The following is a 22,525-nucleotide window of genomic DNA, read 5'->3' as shown; positions in this document are numbered from 1 at the left end:
CGATCTCAATTCCGGCCCTATGCCCTAAAACTGTCCCCTGGCGCAACACCACCCAACCCAACCCCAGCCCTGAGCCCTAAAGCCAGACCCGGTGCGGCGCCAGCCCTAAAACCCCTCCCACGCCCCAGCCCTTAGTCCTAAAACCAACTCTCGATCCCAATCCCGGCCCTGGGCCCTAAAAGGCCCGTGTGTGCATTCCCCATACCTATGGCAGGAAAAGGAGGAAGAAGTTCGCACTGACGACCAGGTTCTTTTTTTTTCTTTTTTAAGCGGAAGTCTGACATCTATCCCTTCTCCGGGTACTTTCAGGTCGCAGGTACGGTAAGGACGCGGATTACCTTTACCACGCATATGCCTTTACCACCTGTACCACGCATTTGCCTTTACTGTTCATATCTTTACAACATAATTTGTTGTAAAAGCATGCATAGTAAAGGAATAATTGTTGTAAAATCAAGTGTGGTAAAGGCTATGCGTGGTAACGGGAGTCACGTTGTAAGTGCTGCGTTGTAGATGTATTGCGTAGTAACAGCCATGTTGTAATGGCAGTTTTCCCATTGTGCGTGTTTGGGTGTTGTGAAGTGAAAGAGAGGAAAGGAAATACAAACAGGAGAGTAAAAAGTGTGCTGAAGAGGAAAGAGACTAGGTGTGAGACATGCAGATGCAGGATTTCAGAAAGATGTGGCAAGAAAAATGGCATAAGTGTCTAACAGAAAGACTGTAAAGTGAAGGGAAGGGAAGAACGAGAGTGACTGAAACACCCCAAATACTACAATACCTTTCAAAGACCTCATAACGATTATTTCACAGCCTCATATTTCCAAACTGTAAACATTTTCAATTCTGATTATTCACAACAATCATTGTTTTTACTCATTTATCTGATATTGCTAACAATCACTGGCAAAGCCAATAGGTTTGCCTTATTTTAGATGCATGTATGTTACTTTGTGAATAAGAGAACACTCAAAGTGAGGCACTAAAACACTGGTGGGGTAGTACTCTATGGGAGCTTCCTATCTAGCAGCAGAAGGCATAAGGAAAAGTCTTTGTACCACAATGCAACTCTTAAAATGCTGTGGAATAGTGTGCACACTTCCCACATTTGAGGGAGAGGAGCATAGAAATTGCAACAGGGTTTACAAGATGTCAGGAGTCGTTCTTAAACAACTTGGCAGTTGTGGACCCCTTGAAGCAAAAGAGAAAATTAAAGTGAAGATTTGGAAATATACACCCAACAAGGGTGGTGGCCATGTTCACCTTTACGGAAACAATACAGTGAATGATACATTAAATATCAATGAAATTCCTAGCACGCAGATCTTAGGCTGCATCATGCTAGGTGTCCTGCTTTGTCCAGCTTTTTGCACATGTAGAGTATATATATATATATATATATATATATATATATATATATGATAGATAGATATACAAACAGGTTTTCTACTATCAATTCAGGACTTTATTTAAACACGTATGTGGAAAAGATGTCCGGTCCTCAACAGGTTTAGTTTCAGGATAAAGGTTTATTTCAAGGTAGGTGGAACAGCTTGACAACCACAGACTGGCAACAGGCGCAGTCCAGCTCCAACTGACTCATCCAGAATCTACCGACAGAACCAGGATAGAACATTCTACGTTCTAAGAAGCTTGCGTGCCAAGAGGCACACAAGCAGCATACAACAACGTACAAGAAAGCAAGGAGCAGGTGGGCTATTAAAGCTACCATGTTAAAGTCTGAGATCCAAGCACATTACCCATGGATAGGAGTTATTAGGATGGATCTTTCAGGGTCTCCCGATTGTGAAATGCAGCAGGCTCTTGGCATGGCACCCTAACTCACAAGCTGTGGGCAAGTTCTGTTATTTGAGACCTCAGTAACTAGAAAGATATTCTCATAGCCTTCAAGCTAGAACCATGAAGATATCAATAAGGACTCTGAAAGACCCCTTAACTAGGTGACCCCAAGATGCCGGACAGAATATTAGGCTACACCCTGCAAACAGAGCCTGCCAGGTGAAGGGCAAGGTGGAAAGGCCATGTCCTGAGGGCTCGGGGAGTATGAAAGTTTAGCGAAGGAACTGATTCAAGATCATGTCCAATGGGACCTGACTCTCTGGATACTCATGCAGGGCTGAATCGAGGCCAGGCCCAAAGAACTCTTTGGATGCGCTATTAAGTGTGAGGCCTGGTTGAAGGCCAAGCCCTGCACCAACAGCACTCTGCCTACTGCCCAGGAGGGCTCAGCAAACCTTCCTACTCTGTACAGGTCCAGCTGAAGGCCAGCCACTACATGCAAAGCCTGCTCGGTGAGGATGCAGGAGGGTCTGGCCTCTGTCCTCCCCACTCAGCACGGGCCATGAACAAATGCCAGTCCCTGCAGCAAGGACACAGGGTGTAGGAAAGTAGAGCCTCTTTAGTGATGCAAAAGGTGAGTTAATCGGATTGGAGTTATCACCAATAATATAATTCGTGTTGTCATCTGTGACATCATGTATGAGGTCATTAACCATACATTTGTGGAGCTTTGGTTGCAAAGTTCACCTTTATGGGTGAATTTCTGTCATCTGTAGGTTTTGGATCAGAACAACAACTTCCCTCAACTGATGTTTCTTAGCAGAACTTTGATGATTTATATACCAGGCGCTATTTTCCAATATTGGAAAAGCACAATCAGCTCCATTAAACAAAGCAATAAAAGGGGTGTTATAAAAAGGTTTAAAACCTGAAGAGAGACAAAAAAAACACATGACATCACAAGAGAACAATTGGATTAACTAATTAGATGTCTTCTTTTAGACTGATAGGAAACGATAGCCTGAGTTACTCTACACAAAATAGATGTCTCACACACAGTATATTGGAGGGGAAAGGTTGCATCAGCACTAAAAATATTGTTTCTTGCAGACTGCAAACTATCCAACATTGAGTGAAATTACCTTTCCTCTCTGTGTAGTCACTCATCTTAGTAGACCACCATGACAATATATATGTAATTGGTACACAGACTTGGAAAGCACTATGAGACCATAGAGATGGTAGTAATGTCCTATGCAAATGCACATGCCCGGTATGGTGTAGAAGGATCTTAAATGCAGCTGAGGGATTTGATGGCGTAATAACCCACATCGACAACAGCCAAGTGGTTCGCACGTGTAACCACCTCCCATAAGTGGTAACCGTGCCAAGTTCACCTGTGTACTTCACCTCGTTGAACAGCGACACCAGGCCTTGCTGCTGAAGGTAGGATTGGAGCCCTACATCCTGTGTACTCAAAACAGGTTATTACAAAGATAGATAGATCTGCTCATGGTTGTTTCCAGGGAATGACAGCCTTCAATTATTCACGTTCAAGTGACATTATGTCTCTGTCCCACATAGTGTAATTATTACATTTTAATGATTAGTGCATAATTTCGTGTAGCTACTAAGTGGTATCAAACCAGTTGTGGTAGCTTAGGCGCCTACTGGATTTTTTCACTGGCAGCAATGGGCATATAACGCCCTAATCATATTTGAAAATCCAAATTTACAAGATCTAGAATGTAAAATGCTGGCAACTTGAACGTAGGACTGGACGAAGGTTTTGCCTGTATTGGAGTGTTCATGGCGGCGACATCTGGTCATGTAAACCTAAGCATCCTAGAAAGCAGCACGCCTCAATAAGGACCTGAAGAAGTTCGACCACATCTCCCCAACTGTGAAAGAGCTAAAAGCTCCTGCTCTCGGCTCAACGTTTTCAAGAGCAGATGCATCACCTACAAGGGATTCCAAAACAAAACAGCGGCAAACCTGCCCAATAATCTAATCACTCCTTCTGGATACTGAAAAAAGGAAAAGAAAAAAAGAAATCTGAAAAAAGGGCATTGACCATCTTCACACCAAAGATCTGGAACAGCATGCACACATATATCCCAAATACCTCAGCCCACATGCAAGCCACAAAGATGAATACACTTCTTTTTCGGAAGCATTCCATACTGACAGGTATCAAGTTTTCAGACCTCGGTTTTCATTTCACATATCCTTTTTTTTATCAGAAAAAGACTACAACTCCCAGAATCCACGTGTTTGGCAAAGAAGAGTACAAGATTAGAATCAGGAAGATCTGCTTAGGGGAGTGAACTGTCAGACCCGTTTATTCCTGTTTCGAAACTGCGACAGGGCAGGTACATGTTTGTTTTGTTTTTAAAATAAGGGGTTGTTTGCAAAGTCTGGGCCTAAGGACATATACCGTGTATTTGAACACTGAAGGTGTTCGCGGAGCACTCAATTTTGAGGCATGGCGGAAAAAGGGACATTCATCTGAAACCTACTTTAAAAAAAACTCCACAAAAGAAACTCGCACAAGTTGTGCGAGTTTCTTTTGTGGACGCTTTCAATGCGGCACAACAGGTGAAACTGGCGTCATCGCCTCCTCCCAGTTCTGAGAAAGGGTCAGGGAGGGTGTCTAGTTACCCTACCACAGCCTTCCTCGCGTGTAGTAGCAGTGGTTTGAAATTATACCGCACAATTACGAATACAATCACGAGAATGGTGTTCAGTTCCCATTCTAACAAGATTGTCTGAAGGAACTTTATCGGATTTCTTCGTGCCACGAACAGGCTTCCTTCCACAAAGAAAACGTCCAACTTTTGTCATATTGTTGTTCTTGCACAAACTTTCTTTGTCGAGATAATGAGATGTACATATCCCTTTTTTGGACAACGAGGGGTGTCAACAGGACTGGGTCTTGACTGCGAATGTCGTAGTCAAGTGGGGAGGCCCACAAATAAAATTGAAAAGTGGAGGGAAAAAACGCACTCTCCGAGCGTGACCCCTGAATATAACTCGGAGTGCATATTGGCTCAATTGCATGCTGGATAAAGCGAAAATACAACTTACGTGGGTTTTTTTCTACTTACCCATGCTTATGTGCGCGCCGTGCCTCAGCAAAAGCCATTTGTGAGACAACCCCGGCGGGCTGTGAGTCAGGACACCTGGTGAAAGTGGATTCTGGTACGTGGGGGCATGCACATGGGTTTCAAAGGAGCTTCATACCAAAGAAAGGCGGGTTAAAAAAGCCGGGCTACAAACCAGGGGAAAAAAACGCCAGAGTCCCATCATTTCTACAGCATGTTGAGAACAAAAAGTGCAGGACAAATGTTTTTTTGTTTAAGGACTTCCTACAAGCTGCTCTGGCCTCTCCCCTCCCACGCCCCACCCGGGTCTACTAACAGCAGACAACACAGCTGTGATGTGCATTTGACAAGTGTTCCAAAAACACCTGAGGGGCTCGCCCAGCTTCGCATTCTTATTCAAACCCAGGGCTTTATTTAAGTGGAATAAAAACTAATTGTTTCTAAATGCGCAAGGCCAAAGAATCGTGTCCGTGAGTCCGTTGCAAGGGTATGCCTATGTAATTAAGGGCGTGGCCTAAATAAAGTGAATCCAGAATCCTATCTCACAAATTCCAGAAGTAAGCATCCTGCCTGACAGGAAGGTGCAAGGAGAAAAATGTTAAAAAAATAAATACCATAAAATAATTTAAAATAAATTAACATAAAATTAACATAAAATGTTGTTTTAAAAACATAAAACCGGGAGCCCTAATAGAGTGCTTAACACAAAAGAAAAAAGTAGTGCTTGAATAAGAAAGAAGTGGAATCAGCGATGTCAGTCAGTCGAATGATTGTAAAGAGGCAATACTCCATGGGAGGGACAAACACAAGATTGACAAGCTGGGACATGAAAAAGAAGCAGGTAAATAAGAGTGACAACAGTAAGCAATGGGTGAGCTCCAAATCCGTCTATGATCTCAGTAAGCCACACTATGCATTGTAACAGACTGTCTAGTAGTCTTTACCTAAAAAGGGACCTTCACTTAAAACTAGCCTGCTTCCTTTCTATCAAATAACCATTTTCTCACTCTCCATCCCTTTCTCTCTCTGAGTGTAGCCTACTGTAAGTCACATGCCTAGGGTGACAACATGACTTCGTGGCTCAGTGGTTAGAGGTGGCAGACCCGGAAGCTGAGATTGACTGTGGACCAGGGTTCGATTCCCTGCCTCGGCGGGTCTCGGGCTCAAAATTCCACGGACTCGACAATTCTCGCTCTGGTGCCTACTCAACTCACGGGGTCACACTCTGCGACTCTGGGCAATAGCTTGCTTAATCTCCACTACGGCCCCTCGCGGCGGGATGCCTGGCTTTCACCTTGTGGACACCCTGCCGGGGTTTCTCACGCGGGAATACCAGGACGGGTTGCCTAAGCAAGCGCCGGGACGCTCACGGGCAGCCGTGCGCTTTACAAATCCAACACATTTACATTTACATGGCACATGGACACCAATTTTCCAGTCCAGCACTTTTCTTTTACAAGTAATTACTTTCATGTGTCTTGGTGTAATTGGCTTGAAGGAATCAAACTAACCCTCTCCTACCCAGAAGACAGCAATTTGTTAAATTAAATGGCTGACTGAAAAACTGGTGTTCCATATACATGGAGTCATCGGGCCTGCCTATGCATTCCTGTCTGCATTTTTTCTTCTATTGTGTTTCTGCCATTTGCCTACATCTCTCCTCAATGACCACACTCTCCTTCTTTGAAATATTACCCTGCAACAAAAACTAATGTCCTCTTGCATATCCCTTTATCCCACCAGCCATTAGATAAATTTCTGTTAACACATATACCCCCCACCTAATGATCACATCTAACTAAATAAATAGGAGTCTACCAAGAACAAACTGGAGTGAATGCAGGGAACGGTTATCTTTGTAGACCAATGCTAATCCCAGCGAACAATAATAACCAATAATAACCACTGGATTAATAATCTTGAGGTCCAGTGTAAAATGCTGCCTGCCTCATAAGTGGTAGTAGGCGCTATAAAATGCAAATATTATTACAATATAAATCAACGTGATTTTTTTTATCTCAGTAGAAAATCAGGATGCAAGTTCCAGATCGGAAAGAAAAACCCTGGATAGGAGAGTCTATTGCATGGACCTAGAAAACGTGAAAGCACTGCAGTGAACTGTGCTGGCACAAGTGGTACTATGCAACGTTCCTCTATTACAGCAAGTGAATGTGTGTGTGTTAGATATGGGGTCTTTTCTGCTCTCCTCTGAGGAGTTGCAGAGAGAAAGCAAGTAACATAAAATGGTGTCCTAACGACATGGAGTGATCTGTCAAATCTTACTGACAGAGATGTGGGGCCTCTTGCACCAGTAATACAGATCTATCACTTAACCATTTTGAATATCACATGGAAGCAACAGGTAATTCTTAGAAGAGACATTAACCCCTTTACTGCGGCTGAAATTCTGCCACGGTGCAGCGGCTTTGAACAGTGGGCTGGGCTGTGTCGGCCAATCGACGTGCGCAGCACTACGGAGCTGGTGCTCGCGACGGCCATTGGCCAACAGAAGCAGCAAACGGGTTAATAGAGGAAAGAGCCAAGCATCATAAAAACCTTAAGGCATGCCGGAGAATGTAAGAAAGACAATGGTAAGGGAACCTGGCTCATACAACCCCACATCGGAGGAAATAATTACCTGGTCCAACTAAAGCAAGATTCCAGGAGATGCAGCTCAAGAAATGTCCTATCCTCTTTCCTCCAGAGTATTAGACTCTTATGGGAATGAGAAAGAGGAAACAAGGAGCATTAGTAAGCTGGAGTTGTTGGAGCGTTTGTGACACATGGTACTGCTGGCTCCAGATTTTTATATAGTCAGGAAAAATAGAGAGAGAAGAAGCAGCAGCAAGTGGCATATAGAAATGGAATCATCCATGATCAATTGAGGAAAGGATTGTTGCAACATGAAAGTGTGAAAGCCATGAAGCATCGGATAGAACAAAATATGTAACTTCCCGTTCTAGAGAAATGGAGAACAGGGATAGAAACCATTTTATGATGCGTTCATGAATCAGAAGAAGTTACTGAAATGGTGTTAGAAGAAAGATGGTTGGTAAGTGAAATTGTGATCGAACAACAAGGCCATCTCCCCCAGACGACTCTCAAAGAGAAAACAGTAAATATGAGGGTCTGAATCTGTTAAAGACCGAACTCACATTGCAGCATCCTGATCCAGGTAGCTGCACTGGAAGAAAGTTCAACAAACACCTCCTGTGTGAAAGAACAAACTTTCCGTTAGACAGTGCTTTAAATGGAAAAATAGAAGTGCAGGTACTCTGTAACAGAGTACCAGCTTGCTTCTGAGAAGTGACAGTACTCTCCAATTAATTAAAAGTATTCAATTTCTCTCAAGAAATGGCGGTACTCTCCCTCTCAAAATCAAAAAGTGTTGGTACTCAGTGCCGGCCCATTTAAAGCACTGGCATTAGAAAAACACGCTGTCAGTGAAGTGTCTGCGGATCCGGCAAGACCACAGAGGCACAACAACTTTAACTACTCATCACCTTAGCTTTACTTCATCCCATGTCTCCTCAAAAACATTTCAACCTCTATCTAGTCTCATTCAACGTCATCCCATTCCACCTGAAACCCCTCAACCGCACCTTGAACCGACCTTACTTCAACCGTATCTCTCTCCAACCCTCACCTAAACTCTACCTCCTCAACCTAGCTTCACCTCATCTCAGTCACCTCAACCTCATCTTAACTCAAGGTCAGCTTAAACTCGCCCATCTTTGCCCCTTCTCTCCTCCCTTGTCCTAACTGCCCCCCCCCCCCCCATTTCAACTCCCACCACACCAAATTGCTCTGTATCTAGGGTTTACTATGACATTTACAAAGGCTTAGCTCCAGCAGAGGTGTTTGGGGTGTTACACCCCACTAAAAAATTTATTCTGCAGTAAATAGTTTGGTGTAAGTGTTTTCAGTCAGGTAATGCGAAGTCTCTGTTGGATTTCACTGGGAATTTGTACATGCCCACACTGACAAAAACACACAATCTCTCGCCTATGTTTTTAGAAAATGTTGATTCATTTAAAACATATTGTATCTAAAGTACCCCTAACAAGACGCCCCCTCGATGTTTCCAGGTTTCCAGTGCCCCTTCAAACCCCTCATGTCCTGCTGCATATATAATGTGTTTTAACAAGATGTCCTAGCATGATTGGTGGAAAATCTGCAGCTCACACAACCCCAATCACACTGACCAAGCTACGCACCTGGACATTTTACCCACTACCCAATGTTTCTTTTGGGTAAAAACTCACACATTTTCTTGCTCAATAACTCGATTTTGACACAGGCCATTTTCTTTGTTACATTATGGAGGATAACTATAATGTTTCAAAACAACAACTTAAGAGGGAGAGCCATATTCACAGTCTCTGTGTCAAGATTAGTAACAGTTTTAAAAGTGAAGTGTAATACAGTTGTTAAAGTGGAGAACAACGTGCTGGTCCTCATACATGGCAACGACAGCATGATAACAACTAAGCAGATCTGTGATGTTAATGAAAGGCTGAATCACATGCGTGGTACCACTATTTCATGAGTTTGAATATCAGCGCTGCTCTTGGTGTCTTCAAAACCCAACAAACCACTCTAGTTCTGACTTCCAGGTTGTACATAATACATCATAACTGGTCTCAAGAGGTGAACACACCATGCAAGAAATGGCTTCACGAACTTGAAACAGTAAATCAGAGGTTTCTCTAGAACTGAACACAACAGCTCAGTCAAGGCCTTCAGAACTAGATAAAATACAACAATGTGGCTGCTAAAACCTGACACATACAATATGGCAGAGGTGGCTTCCAGTTTGGGATAAGAACATGCCAGATGCAGCCTTGAGAAGTAGGAATGAAGTTCTAGGTGAAGAATCTCCAACCTTTTCTGTCTTAAGAGCTACTTATGTTCAGTGAAAATTGTGAGAAGTTGGCCTGATATGTGATGTCCACTATTCTAGTGGGCACCCTGTATCAGTCCAAACAACCCTTATGGTGATGGTTGTAAAGTCAACCTTATAGACCAGCTATCCTAGTGGTAGCATGGACAAAGCAGTCTTAGGCTAAACTCAAGAGGGCATGTGAAGCCAGCTGTTTTACCATATGTAACCCCTTTAATACCAAATGAAAGGACACCACAGAGGTTATATATATAAAATATATATGTATTTATTACTAAATTAATCCTCTGAACTCTTTATTAGATCAGAGGCACAAGCACATAACAAGATATTTAATTATCATACAATAAGTTGCGCAAAATACAGTAATGCCCAAGGGGCACGTAAAACCATATACGAAAATAGTGGTATAAGAACCACGTCACGAACAAAGGATAGGCCTAGGGCCTGGAGAATCACTGGGGCTACACTGTACTACCAAAGGATAGGGAGCAGGAGGCCCACGGGATGCGTGTGCAGTGTCTTTACACACACGCGAGTTACCATGGAGTTAGAATGGGAACGAAAGAATTGGAAACTAGTTCTTTTAGGGCACTCCCGAATGGACTAGGAGAAAGCTACTTGAAACTTGGACACTAGGATAGTCAATACCCACAGGAGTGCCGAAATACTCGCGTTACCTCACCCACAGGAAGCGGGTGCATAGGTGTCAAAGTGTTTCGGGTTTCGTCGCTGAATCCTATAGAGCCGTGAAGAAAGATGCTGCAGGGGACCAGGAGGGAAGTGTCCGGTTGGATACAAGGGCGGATCGAGGATGAAGAGTACCTGAAAGCAGAGGGGACAGAGTCTGGGTCACTAGCCAGTGACCAAGAAGGAACCAGGAAGGAACCAGGCGATGTCGCGAAGCAATCAGGTGATGTCGTGAAGCTTGTTTCTGCAGCCACGTGGACCAGGAGGTGTCGACGACAACCAAGAGCTGGATACGGACTGTCCCACGAAGGCTCTCGCTGTCGGCGGTGTCGGCTTCCGGATTGGAGTCAACAAGCCTTATCAAAGGCAACCCACGCAGGAATCGAAGATGGCTTCCGGATCAGACCAGTAAGGTCTGATGGGCTTCTCCTTTTCAGGAAAGCAGGGGCCAGTCTGGAGCAACCAGACCAGTGGTGTAAATTCAAAAGTTCGTCGTCGCAGAGGCCACTAGCCAACGGGCCAGTGACCGGACAGACGCGTCAAGCAGGAAAATGCAGAAGGGCCCCACGCAGAACTCGTTCGGTGATCTTCGGTGCAGTTGGTGCTCGGGGCTGGGGCTTCTCAATCTCCAATGCACAACTTCGAGGATGCCTCAGAAGTTGTACGGAAAGCAATTCACTGGCTTTCCAAGATGGCCAGTCCCACGTCTCTCGTCGCCTCCACGGGTCTCAGCTTTGCTGTGGCTGTGGATCGGGCTGTTGGAAGTCTGAAAGTCTGAGTCTTGTCAGGCTCTGTGCTCGGGCTCCGGCGGGAGCATCAACAAAGCAAATTGTTGATCGCTTGATGGTGCCTGCTTACACAGGGTGGTCACTCCTTGACCACAAGGGAGATTCTTCAGTCTTCTATCTTCAGGTAGAACGTCGAAGGTCCAGAGTTTCGTTGCAAGTTTCAGTCAGGATAAATCTAAAGTCTCTTGACTCAGCTCCTACCTATATACTAATCTGAGGGGCTGGATTACCTGCTAGGTCCCTCCTATGGGTGGGACGAGGGAAGGGGGTGGTTATACCCCTTTCCCTTTGTCCAGTTTCACGCCAGAGCTGGGGCTGGAGTGCCCCAGCACCGGTTTGAACTGGACTATGCATGGGACACCTTGTATGCCCCAGGCAGTGTCTCATTTCATTCAGCCCTCCCTGCCCCAATACACTATGGCCTGTCTGGGGTGGTGCTAGCACCTCCGAAGACAGGAAACCTATTGTCCAAGCCTCCCTCGCTGGAAGGACTCCCAGCAGCAGGAGGTCAGACTTGTGTCTGTGGCAGCAGCATCCATTTTGTGATGCTGAGGCTCTGGTTAACCTTAACCGGGATTAGTAGGAACAACATGTCTTCTCCCTCTAGAAGGGTGGAATGCTACCCCCGTCACCAGAACTGGAGAGGGGGTAGTATTCCAAAGCGTATAGCACCTTACACGACATGTTTTGATAAAGCCAAACCAAAGTTAACATTCAACCGCGAGGATTATAATGTACTTAAGTGTATATGGTATGGCTATATCATAAAACAGCTATAAGGACATGGTTCCGAAAGCTGCAGACAGGCTCAGCTCATGCTAGAGCCTCATCTCACATAAAACCAAGCACTCTGCCTTTAGGATTGTTAAGGCCTGCCATAGGAGTGACTTATAGGTGTATATGTGCCTATATATAATGGTTGGTATAGGAATACCATACCTAAGCAAGGGGTGATTACATGACCTTGCCCCAGCTGAGTGATCAGCCAGTTGTGTCAGTTTGGATGGCCAGCCAGGGGTGGCATAAGATATGCTGCAGCCCCTGGTAGGCCTTGGGTGCACCTATGCCCTGGGTACCTATGGTACACTGTACAGGGACTCACAAGAGTGACCCAACTCCCATTTGATGATGTACCTAAAGTACATAATGTGAATTTAGAGAGAGAACAGCAGGGCTGTGGGTCTGCTTAGCAGGCCCACAGCCACATTAAAGTCGAAAACCAGTGAAGCAAAAAGCAAAAAGTGGGGTGACCATAGGAAAGCAGACCCTATCTCCTACATAAATCATCCCAAACTCCTAATGCTAGTGTTGTAATAGTGATCACATCAGACATTTTATGTTATATTAAAAAGAACTTGTCAAGCGCACTTACACCATAGGTTTCTTGGCGCTGTTCGTACATTAGCTGCTGCCCGGGACCTATTTAACAAGCTTGTGCAAAACGACAGGTTTTCAAAGCCTTTCTAAATCCCAGTAGGCTATCGCAGTTCCTGACTGAGAGTGGGAATGAATTCCAAAGCTTAGGAGCCAAATAGGCAAACCTGCGCCCGCCTTGTCATTTTAATTTGATTGATGGAGTAGACAGCAGATGAAGATGGGCGGAGTGGAGATTGCGTGTGGGGGTATGTCTAGTGATTAGGCTGTTGAGAAATTTAGGGTTAGTGCAGTGCAGAGCCTTAAAGATTATGCATCCCCACTTAAAGGCAGTATGTTGCGCTATAGGTAGCCAATGTAGGCTGCGCAATAGCATCCTGGCAGACTGCCATCTCGGCTGCCTGTAAATCAATCTCGCCGCCTGGTTTTGAATTATTTGAAGGCGATTGACCAGGCCCAAAGGGAGGCCGGTATACAGAGAATTGGAGAAATCGAGACAGGAGAGCACCAGCGCTATCACCACCTGGATCAGAGCTTGATGAGACAGCAGGTAAGCGATCTTTCTTATTTTGCGTAGTTGGAACAAAGAAGAAGAGACCACTGTGCCCACATGACCCCTCAAAGAGAGATTAGAATCTATGGTCACCCCGAGACTTTTCACCGAGGAGGACGGAACGGGAGGAGGGCCTAGTTCACCTGGCCAGAAATGAGTTCCCCAACAAATGAGGCTCTTCCCAGGGAGCACCAATTCGGTTTTCCCGGGATTGAGCTTCAGTTGGTTCTGATCCATCCAACCGTGGATATGTAGCATTGTGGCTTGAAATTCAGCAGCATTACAGACATTACATTAGTTGACACCATATACCATATTGAAGATTGCTAGCAGAGATCACCTCCGTGCATCAGACATTTTTGCCAGCAGTATGTAAAAAAGCCTTTGTTAATGTGGAATGTCTGTAGATGGATACTGCATAATAATCATAGCTGCAATGCCCCAGATACTAAGGTAATATTATTAGTAGTAAGTCTCCAGAACGCTGCTTGATTTTTCACTCAAATACCAGTTTTAAATATATTTTGGAAATTCAACCACTTTTTCTCCAGAGATCAGCTTATGAGTTCTGAAAAACACATTTTCATCTCAAATACGCAGTTTGCAGCTTGGTTATACATATGTTAATTCAAACGAGCAAATCTTTCTAATGTAGTAGGCTGGACTGCACACAGGAGAGCTACTTACAGGTAACTCAAGACCTACCAGTAGCCCTCAAGCTACTTGTTGGTAAAGCCCGCTCTAGCTGAAGCATACAAAATTAGACACAAGACAACCATATCATTTAATTAGAACACACATTGACAAAGCCAATAGGTTTAGCCTATGCAAGAGCTACTGGCTTTGTCAATGTATTTTAGCTTTGTTGTACAGCAGCCCGGATGCTGTACGATATGGCTAAATATTAGAAAAATAAGTGCTATGACACAACCGGCACTGGCTGCGTCATAGCGCTTGTTTTTCTGGCAAGAGGGAGGGGTCAAGCAAAAAAGATGGGAGGTGGAAGCAGAGACACCGCAGGTGCTAAGATTCAGCCAGTGCAGGCCGAGTAATAGCATTTTTTCGACCAGGAAGGAAGGGGGGTAGCAAAAATGATGGGAGGAGGGGGTAGGTAAGCAACAACAACGACAAGGGAGCAAACAACAACAATTGGAGGGTAAACAGCAATAATGGGAAGGTGAAGAGGGGAGGCAAGCAACGATGACAGGGGTGGGTACAAACAACAATGACAGGAAGGCAAGCAACAATGGCGCGAGGGGGACAAACAACAACAATAGTAGGCAGATGGGAGCAAACAAGGAGGATGAAGAAGCAACGACAATGGAGGATGCAACAAGAAAAAAAAGAACCTCAAATCTGATAACCCATTAGAACCATAGGCTTGGGTCCCTCTTTACAATGGAATATCTGTGTAACAACTTAAATGGGAAACACATGAAATTTAAGACAACATGGAATTTCCTGTTCATTGAAAGCGTATAACCACTGAGTTGAATAGCGATTAGTTTGCTCCAATAAGGATGATGCGCCTGATGCTTTCATGGAAGAGGCTCAAGGTCAGTAAGTAATAGGGTAATGTTTCATGTTTTCGTTTGCTGGGGTTCTCTCTATTATATTGAGAAGACAGTAAAATTCACCATGGTCTCAGGTAAAGTCTAGAAGCTCGCTTATTAGACTATGTTGATGGAGATTGGCTTGGAAGTCAATGTTTTCTATTAGGTGATAATTGTGAAACTGCAAAGAAGCACGTGGTTTATATTTCCTTTATTGTGGTTTCTTATGCTTTGTTCAAAATCAATAACAAGACGGACAAAAAATAGATACAGTACATGGGAATATAAACAGATTACATAATGCTCCAGAGGGGCTCTACAAGGCTCGATACAAAACTCCTGCTTGGCACTTTGGGCTGGTCTGTTCCCATGAGGCACAGGGTCAAGACTGATTTGCATATAGCTGGGTCTGAACTGAGGTGGCAAAGTGAGCTAGAGAATGATGATGGATACAACCCAGATCTGTGACTGGGCGTGAGTGTCGGAAAAGTTGCAGTGCTCTATCCATCATCTCCTTGTGTTTGCTCTAGAACTGGATTTAACACACTTCATACGGCCTCTAAAGATGACATACTCTTGGCGGGACACTGAAAACTTAAACACAATAGTCTAGATAAGACGTTCAGAAATTGACACTCTACTTCAGATGAAGTCTTGTCAGTGATGTATTTGCTGCACAGGTGTAACACGTCCTTCTTTTCTGCTGTTTTTTCTTTTCCTCACTTTTTCTTTATGGCTATCAACATAGCTTCTTTCTGTGCACTGCCCTTTTGTATGTTCTTTGCCTCGGCCCTTGGCCTTACCTCTAATGGACAAATGAGATCCTTTGTGCATCTTTACTGTAGTTTGGCTGCTATGTGAGCGGAGTTTATCCACACAGGTTTAACTTGCAAAATAGATTTCAAACTTCTCTTTTCTATAGTTTTGTCAGATTCTACAATTGTCTTTTCTTTTTCCAACCCCATTGAGTCTGTAAGTGGACTGTCAATTGTGCTGCAATATGCCTTTATAACCAGAAAGGGTTTATAGCTCTTTCCTATACCCAGGAGTAGGGTTCAGTGTCCTAGAATATTATGCCTGCAAGCTGCTTCTGTTGATCTTGTCCAGGTCATCACATCGATCATCTTCTAGAACAGTGTCTCTAGACTGAGCTAATACTCAGGAGGATTGTGGATTCAACTGGATATGTTGCTGGTCTCCTCCTTCACCAGCATTCTCGTTCATAAGTGTCCTTGTTTTATACTGCAAGGCTGCATCACTGTGGAAAGAAAAATGAAGTACCTTCTCGCGGTACAATGAATTTGTACCCTGGGATCATCACCCCCACCAACATCCTTGGCTCCTTTCCTTTAGAATTCTCAATTCATCCCATGTAGGAAAAATATCTTTTTAAAGTTGGCCACCATCAGATTCTGGTTGAAGCACTCTTCTTTCTTGGAACTGCAGAGTAAACCTTAACTTCATTCAATGGGGGTGAGGGGGTGCAGTGATGTGCCAAAGCAATGTCACTATTTCCTAGCCCTGTTTTTAAACCGAACACCTAGATCAGTGTTTCACAAGCTGTGGGTCTCGAACCACTTGCGGCTTGCAAGTTTTTGGTTGGCTGTGAAAGTCCAAGCAATAAATAAAGATGCCTTCAAATTCAGTTTTTATCCTGTCACATTTGCTGCCCTTCAATGACAGAGGTCAAATGTCAAGCTATGCCTTCTGACAAATTGCTGCTTATGTTTTTTAACTTGGTGATTGGTGCTTACAAAGTCCAAGCACTTTGCGGTCAGAGAAAGGAAAGTGAATTATTTGACAATCTTGCTGGGGTAGAGAGAGTGTGAAAGGGAAGGCTGTAGGGTGACATTTGATGTAACATACAACAAACTGTAAATACCTGTAAATGAACTGTACACATTCAGCAATTAGGAAAGCAAAAAACAAGTGCTGTATTCCTAATTCTGATTAAATCAAAGATTTTAATAGGATCAAAACAAAGCAAGAAACTTCACTTGGCCTGCCTCATGTTCACTAAAGCTAGAAGGTTCGAGAAAGTTTGTCATTCTAAAAATGTGGGTCGTGGTTCTCAAATGTTTGGGAAGCACTAACCTAGACATACATTTAGTATGAGGTTGCTGAAATGTGCTATGAGGAATGTACTTTGAAAGCTATGTATGTACCTCCCACTAGGCAGAATTAAAGTACAAATATTCTGGGAAGTTGGGGAGGGGTGCGAATCTTGTGTTATTATTGTACAAAACATATACAGCCTGATTCATGTACATGCCGTTTTGCGTGGCCCTAATAGCGAATCATAGCGACTCGCTATTGAGGACACGCAAAACGGCATTCATGTAGGAATTGCTAATAAAATAGCGATTCCTACATGTTCTTTATTTGCGAGTAGCAAATTGCTACTCGCAAAAACTCCCCATTCATTCCTATGGGCCTCTTATTTGCGAGTAGCAATTTGCTACTCGCAAATGAGATAGGGATTTTAAGGGTGCCAGGGGTGTCCAAAGGACGCCCTGTAGCACCCCTAAAATGCACATTTGAACAGGTGTTGCGCACACACATGTCCAAAGGACATGTGTGTGTGCAACATGCAACTTAGAAAAATGCTTTTAAAAGCATTTTTCTGAGTTTTTGCTATTTACCGACAGGTCTGACCTCTCGGTAAATAGCGGCCCCAAAAGTGCAAAATCGCTATTTCTTGATGTGTCATGAATAGCATTTGAGGAATCTCTATTAGAGATTCCTTAAATGCCATTCCTCGCAAATATGCGAATTCTTAAATAGCGATTTTTGCATTTGGGATTGTGAATACCAAATGCAAAAATCGCACTCGCAAAGGGCCAGATTCTCAGAATCTGGCCCTTTTGCGAGCGCTATTGCCTACATGAATCAGGCTGATAGTTCCTCGACGCTATCTTTTAAAGGGTGAAGTTCTAACATTACATTAATCACTTGTCTTCATGTAGGAAAAAAAGGAACTTTGCATGAATGAAAACGCAGGAAGCATGAACAGTAGAATTGTCCAAGTATTTTTCCTGTGTTTGCTGACACAGTTTATGCATACTCAAACCCTTCCAAATCTCTGCTTGCTGCCCAGGGAAGGATGGGTTGGCAGCAGATAACGCGAAACTGAGTCTGTCTAGGACTGTGGAAATTAACCCTGCTGATATAAAGCAGTCAGGAAGTTAAACAATGTCATCGAGTAATGACAGAGCAATGCTATTACATCATTCTATTTCCTCATATGTGAGAGCAGGGCATCCAAGTTTGAAATATTTCTGAATGCACGTAATTCCTTTTCAAATTCCTGCCTTACTTTTTCCATAGCCGATGCAAGTTTTTATAAAGTTATTGGTTTTATCTAGAAATGATTTGATGCCCTCCAGAGGTGGCTAGCGAGCTTTTAACCAGCTCTGCCAACTTTTAAACAGCCCTGCTGTCACTGTCCGCCCCTTAGGTCACTGAGCACAACTAGTAACTCTGGGCTCGCCTCAGATGTGGCTGGAAGTCGATACATTTACCCTGCAACACCCCAAGTGAATTTTATATTTTAAAAAAAATTGGTACATTTTTCATCATATTTTGCAAAATATGCTTACTAAAATGTCACCTGCAGTTATGAAGAGGAAGTCATAAAATATGAATCTACTTTAGTATCTTTGTCAGAGAAAACCAGAGAAGTACTGCTCGCACAGCAGATATATATTTCTGCCAAATAATTTAGCACCCTAAAGGAAAATTGACATCAATATTTGAAACCGTGCTAGAAAATGTTATCCCTATCAATGTCCACGTGCCAGTTAAAAGCCCATAATAGTTACTGTTCCAGAGAATAGCATATCATCAGGATTGGTGCTTTTTTATTTGAAAGAGCACTGCCATCAGATTCCATCAGATTATAATATCTGAGATCTTGATCAGCTATTTCTAGGTATCTCATAACATAATGTTCTACAAACCAGCCTGCAAGGGATTTCCCTGGGCACCTGGGCCAGTTAAGTTTGCTGATTGTGTCAGATATTAGCCGTTCAGTATCTCCGTGCTGCTGTGACGCCATCATATGCAGGTATTGCCATAACATGCCAGGTGTTGCCATCACACGTCCTGTTAGTTTAGTTTTTGAAGAGATTACCACTGAAACTCACGATTATCCCAGGATATGGCACATGCTTATGAAGGGTCAATAAAAATGTTCACTCAGGGAAGCAAGCTGGTGCAGCTCAAAGTCGAGGCTATCCAACTACACCAGTTTTCGAGATGCCGCCCATTCCCATAAAATCCCCTCAAGCACATTCAATTGTTTAGTTTTAAACTTATAGGTTCAACCATGAGAACATTATCGTGGCAGTATTACCCTTTCTAATTGAAGGGGTTGGCACGGGAGATTTCCTTTCACGTGGATCACTAGGGACATTGTTTCCGTGTGGCATTCGGTATGCAGTTATAACAGATAACTGAAAACAACTAAAACACAAATATCGAAAATGTAAAGTTGAAATTCATCATTTTTTAAACATGTCTTTTTTAACCTGAGATTACTGACATTTAAAAAGAAGATTAATATTAGGCATAGGTTCAGGGCTGAGGCTTAACATTAGTCTTAGGGCCAATTTAGGGTTAACTTTTAGGGTTAGCAGCGCGCTTAGGGCCTAATTGACATAGGTAAACTTAAATTTTTATGTAAATGTATTGGTTTTAAGTATTCACAAACTTCATGCAGTTTTACACCCACGCACTCCCTCTCCGTATGTGTGCAGAGTTCGTTGTATCCAAAGACTCCATAATTGAGGCGGAGAACTCCGCACTAAACAAGCATTTGCAATGCAATAGGTCTCGCATTAGGAAAGTTTGAGCTATTGGTATTGTAAATGGCAAAGTTTTTATTTATGTGTTGTTTTTGAAAATAGCGAAATTAATAGCTTTGTCATTTACAATGCCAATAGTTATAACTTTCGCAAATGTGATACCTATAGCATTTGTAATGCAATATGTTTTGTATTTACATGACTTAGATGTATTGCTATTACAAATAATAATGGCGTTTAATTTTTTTAAATAACTAATACTTAAATAAAAGTTATTGTAATTTATAATGGCAATAGCTTAAACTTTTCTAAAGAACTTTTGTGAACCAAGACCCACATTCACGCTTACCAAAACAATGACACCCCCCCCCAAAAAAATTAATAAAGAAAAGAGCAAGAGACAATAGTCTGTCAGAAGCAGATGGGCTTGTAAAAACCTGAGCTAAACTCGTGGGTCCAGTGAAAACCATACTGCAAAAATATCTTACTATGCTCTTGTGCGCAGGGCGGAGTTGACGAAGCGCCGAGTTGTGAAACGTAAACTAAAATTAAATGCCAGGCTTTTTTTCCTTGCAGATAATCACGTTAAACAACTCAGTGGGTGAGAGGGCAAAGATGCGTTTCAGATGCAATTGCAAGCATCACACTGCTAACATTCCTTCGAAAACCTACAAAAGGCGTAATTTACATGATCAATGCGAGCAGCAACAGTTAAAAACGTCAAGGCAAACTCAGAAAGGAAAACTAATGTCATGTTGCCACTATTGCCAAACACATCCTCGTCTAAAACCTGGTGCACGGTGGTGCGCTTGCAACACACTGCGAAACGCTCTGCTTCGAGGACAGCACGTGCTGCAGGTGTTGCCCGCGAGGGTTGCCAGTGGGCCGTTGTGCCAATTCGTTGTAACTCAACAGAAATGGGGCAACTGCTGACAAAATCTGCCGACCATTGCACAATACAATGAAAAGGAGAGGTACAAAGAGAGGGTGAAGGGATGGGGAAGGAGGACAGTCACAGAAGGGCCAACAAACTAGAGGAAAATGAGAACCAGCAAGGGAGCTGAATAACCTATAGAAATCAATTTAAGGCGAGGGAGATCTGTTACAAAGGGCATGTCCGTGTTGGAAAGAGGGGAATCCAGATAGACTATAGATCCAGCAGGTATTACTGAGTTGGATCCAGGGCAGCCCCAGTGAAATAAGCTGGCTGTGAGCAGTGCAACTCGCAGGCAGTAGAGCATTCAGCAGCCCATACACTGAGATTTGCATTCGGAGCAACGACCTGATGAAAGCGAAAGTGAAGGAGACCTTATTTTCAGCTCCAGAAGGATCTAAAATAAAGTTATCACTTAAAGGTCTGTCAGCACTACTTTTGGTAGAGGCTGGCTCTGGCTGTGAGATAGCTCTAGCACGTAACACTGTGATATCAATACAACTAAATAAAACAATGCCACTCAGCTTATCACTCACAAGTGCTTAAAACTACACCAATATGATTTAGAGCCAAGTTATGTTCCCAAGACATGTATGTTAGATACACGTATGCACTTTAATGATGTCGTCGGACATATCTATTTATGAGAAACTTCACAAATATCTCTGCAAGAAAAGCAGTAACCACTGAGCTGTATATATAAAGCAAACTGTCGTGACCTGCATGTGGGAGATTTAGCAGCGGACACATTAACTCTATGCTGTTTTATGATGAGTCATGAAGAGCGAATCCTGCGATTGCACAACTCGCTGACCTCTCCAGCAAATATATTAACCACCATCGCTCTTACCTAAATTATGCCTTGAAACTTGCTAGGTACATAATATGGAGCAGGTGCCATAGCCCCGTAAACCGATTTAAATGCAGGGTGTTTGTGACCATATAATTTATCCAGAACTCTTCCTGCTAATTTCAGCATGCGTAGATTCCCAGAGTACGCTCCTCGTCACTCAGCCGCCTTTCTGCTGCCAAATTTATAGGATGCCGGAGTCGTTTTTCCCCCTTTCGAGTACCGCCGGCCTGCGACCAGGAAGTCAGGCAGGCCGGCGCGACAACCGGAAACAGGAAGTAGGAGGGCGGGAGCCTACCCCGCCTCCCACGGAAGAGCCGCGATTGTTTGGAGCACCGGAGCAGGCAGGAGCATACCCTGCGCCCCGGTGCCGAAGGAGCGAGGAAGAGTCCTGCTGCCGGGCCCTGCAGCTGAGGAGAGCCGCCGCACCAAGGAAGCCGGTGAGTGGGTTGCTGAGCTGCGAGGGCGGGGGGGGGCATGTGTGTGTGCGCGCGCGCGTGCGGCGGGGGGGCTGTGTATGTGTGTGCGTGCGTGTGTGTATGTGTCTTGGAGTGCGTGTGTGTGTGACTGTGGAGGAGGGGGGGTGTGTGAGCGAGTGTCTGTCTGTATGCACGCGCATGTGCACGGCGCGGGACGGAACGCGCACACAAATCCAGGAAAAAAGCTCGTAAAACCCTCTTGTCCTCCTTCCCCCGTGACAGGCAACATTAGGTTTCCAGCTGGACACCTGCATCCTTCGGATGCAGTTTACCAGCTCGACCTAAAAATGTACGTTTACTTTTGTGAATCAGACCCTAAGTGTCCTGGCTTAAGTTAGATATAGAGTTAGCATTAACTTTAGGCCCAAGGTTCGGGGTTAGACTTTTGCATATTGTCATCATTAGGCCAAGGTTAACGGCCTTGCGTTAGTATTCGTCTTTGGATCAGGGCAAAGGCTGTGGCTACATTCATGTTAATTTTTTATTTTATGGTCAGGTTTAAGATTAGACATAGGTTTAGGGATACAGTTTTGCACATTTTTTATAACACATTTTATTGATTTTGTTTCAGACATATCAGTCTTTAATATGCCAATACTTATAAAATCCCACAATTTAACATAATAGCACAAGTGCCATAAGGGTGGACATTTGTTTACATCATATGGACTATGACTCCACAATCACTCTGCCTA

General features: G+C 43.7%; 1 protein-coding gene across 2 annotated transcripts in view; it reads right to left on the bottom strand.

Moving 5' to 3' along the window:
• The window catches only part of TRPV4 (transient receptor potential cation channel subfamily V member 4), a 595,067-nt gene that overhangs the window by 494,270 nt on the left and 78,272 nt on the right, over positions 1-22,525 (bottom strand). The window contains exon 1 of one of the 2 annotated variants that reach the window (XM_078667354.1): positions 4,905-5,139. The exons of the other annotated variant lie outside the window; for it this stretch is intronic. Coding sequence (XP_078523480.1) covers positions 4,905-4,942 — 38 coding nt within the window. The 5' untranslated portion in view covers positions 4,943-5,139. Of the gene's footprint in view, positions 1-4,904; positions 5,140-22,525 lie in introns of those variants that run through there. 2 annotated transcript variants of the gene reach the window in all.

The sequence above is a fragment of the Lissotriton helveticus genome, chromosome 11 (genome assembly GCF_964261635.1).
Source record: "Lissotriton helveticus chromosome 11, aLisHel1.1, whole genome shotgun sequence".
Taxonomy (NCBI): domain Eukaryota; kingdom Metazoa; phylum Chordata; class Amphibia; order Caudata; family Salamandridae; genus Lissotriton; species Lissotriton helveticus.
Note: the sequence above shows the minus strand (reverse complement) of the source record. Positions and strands in the feature narration are given on the sequence as shown.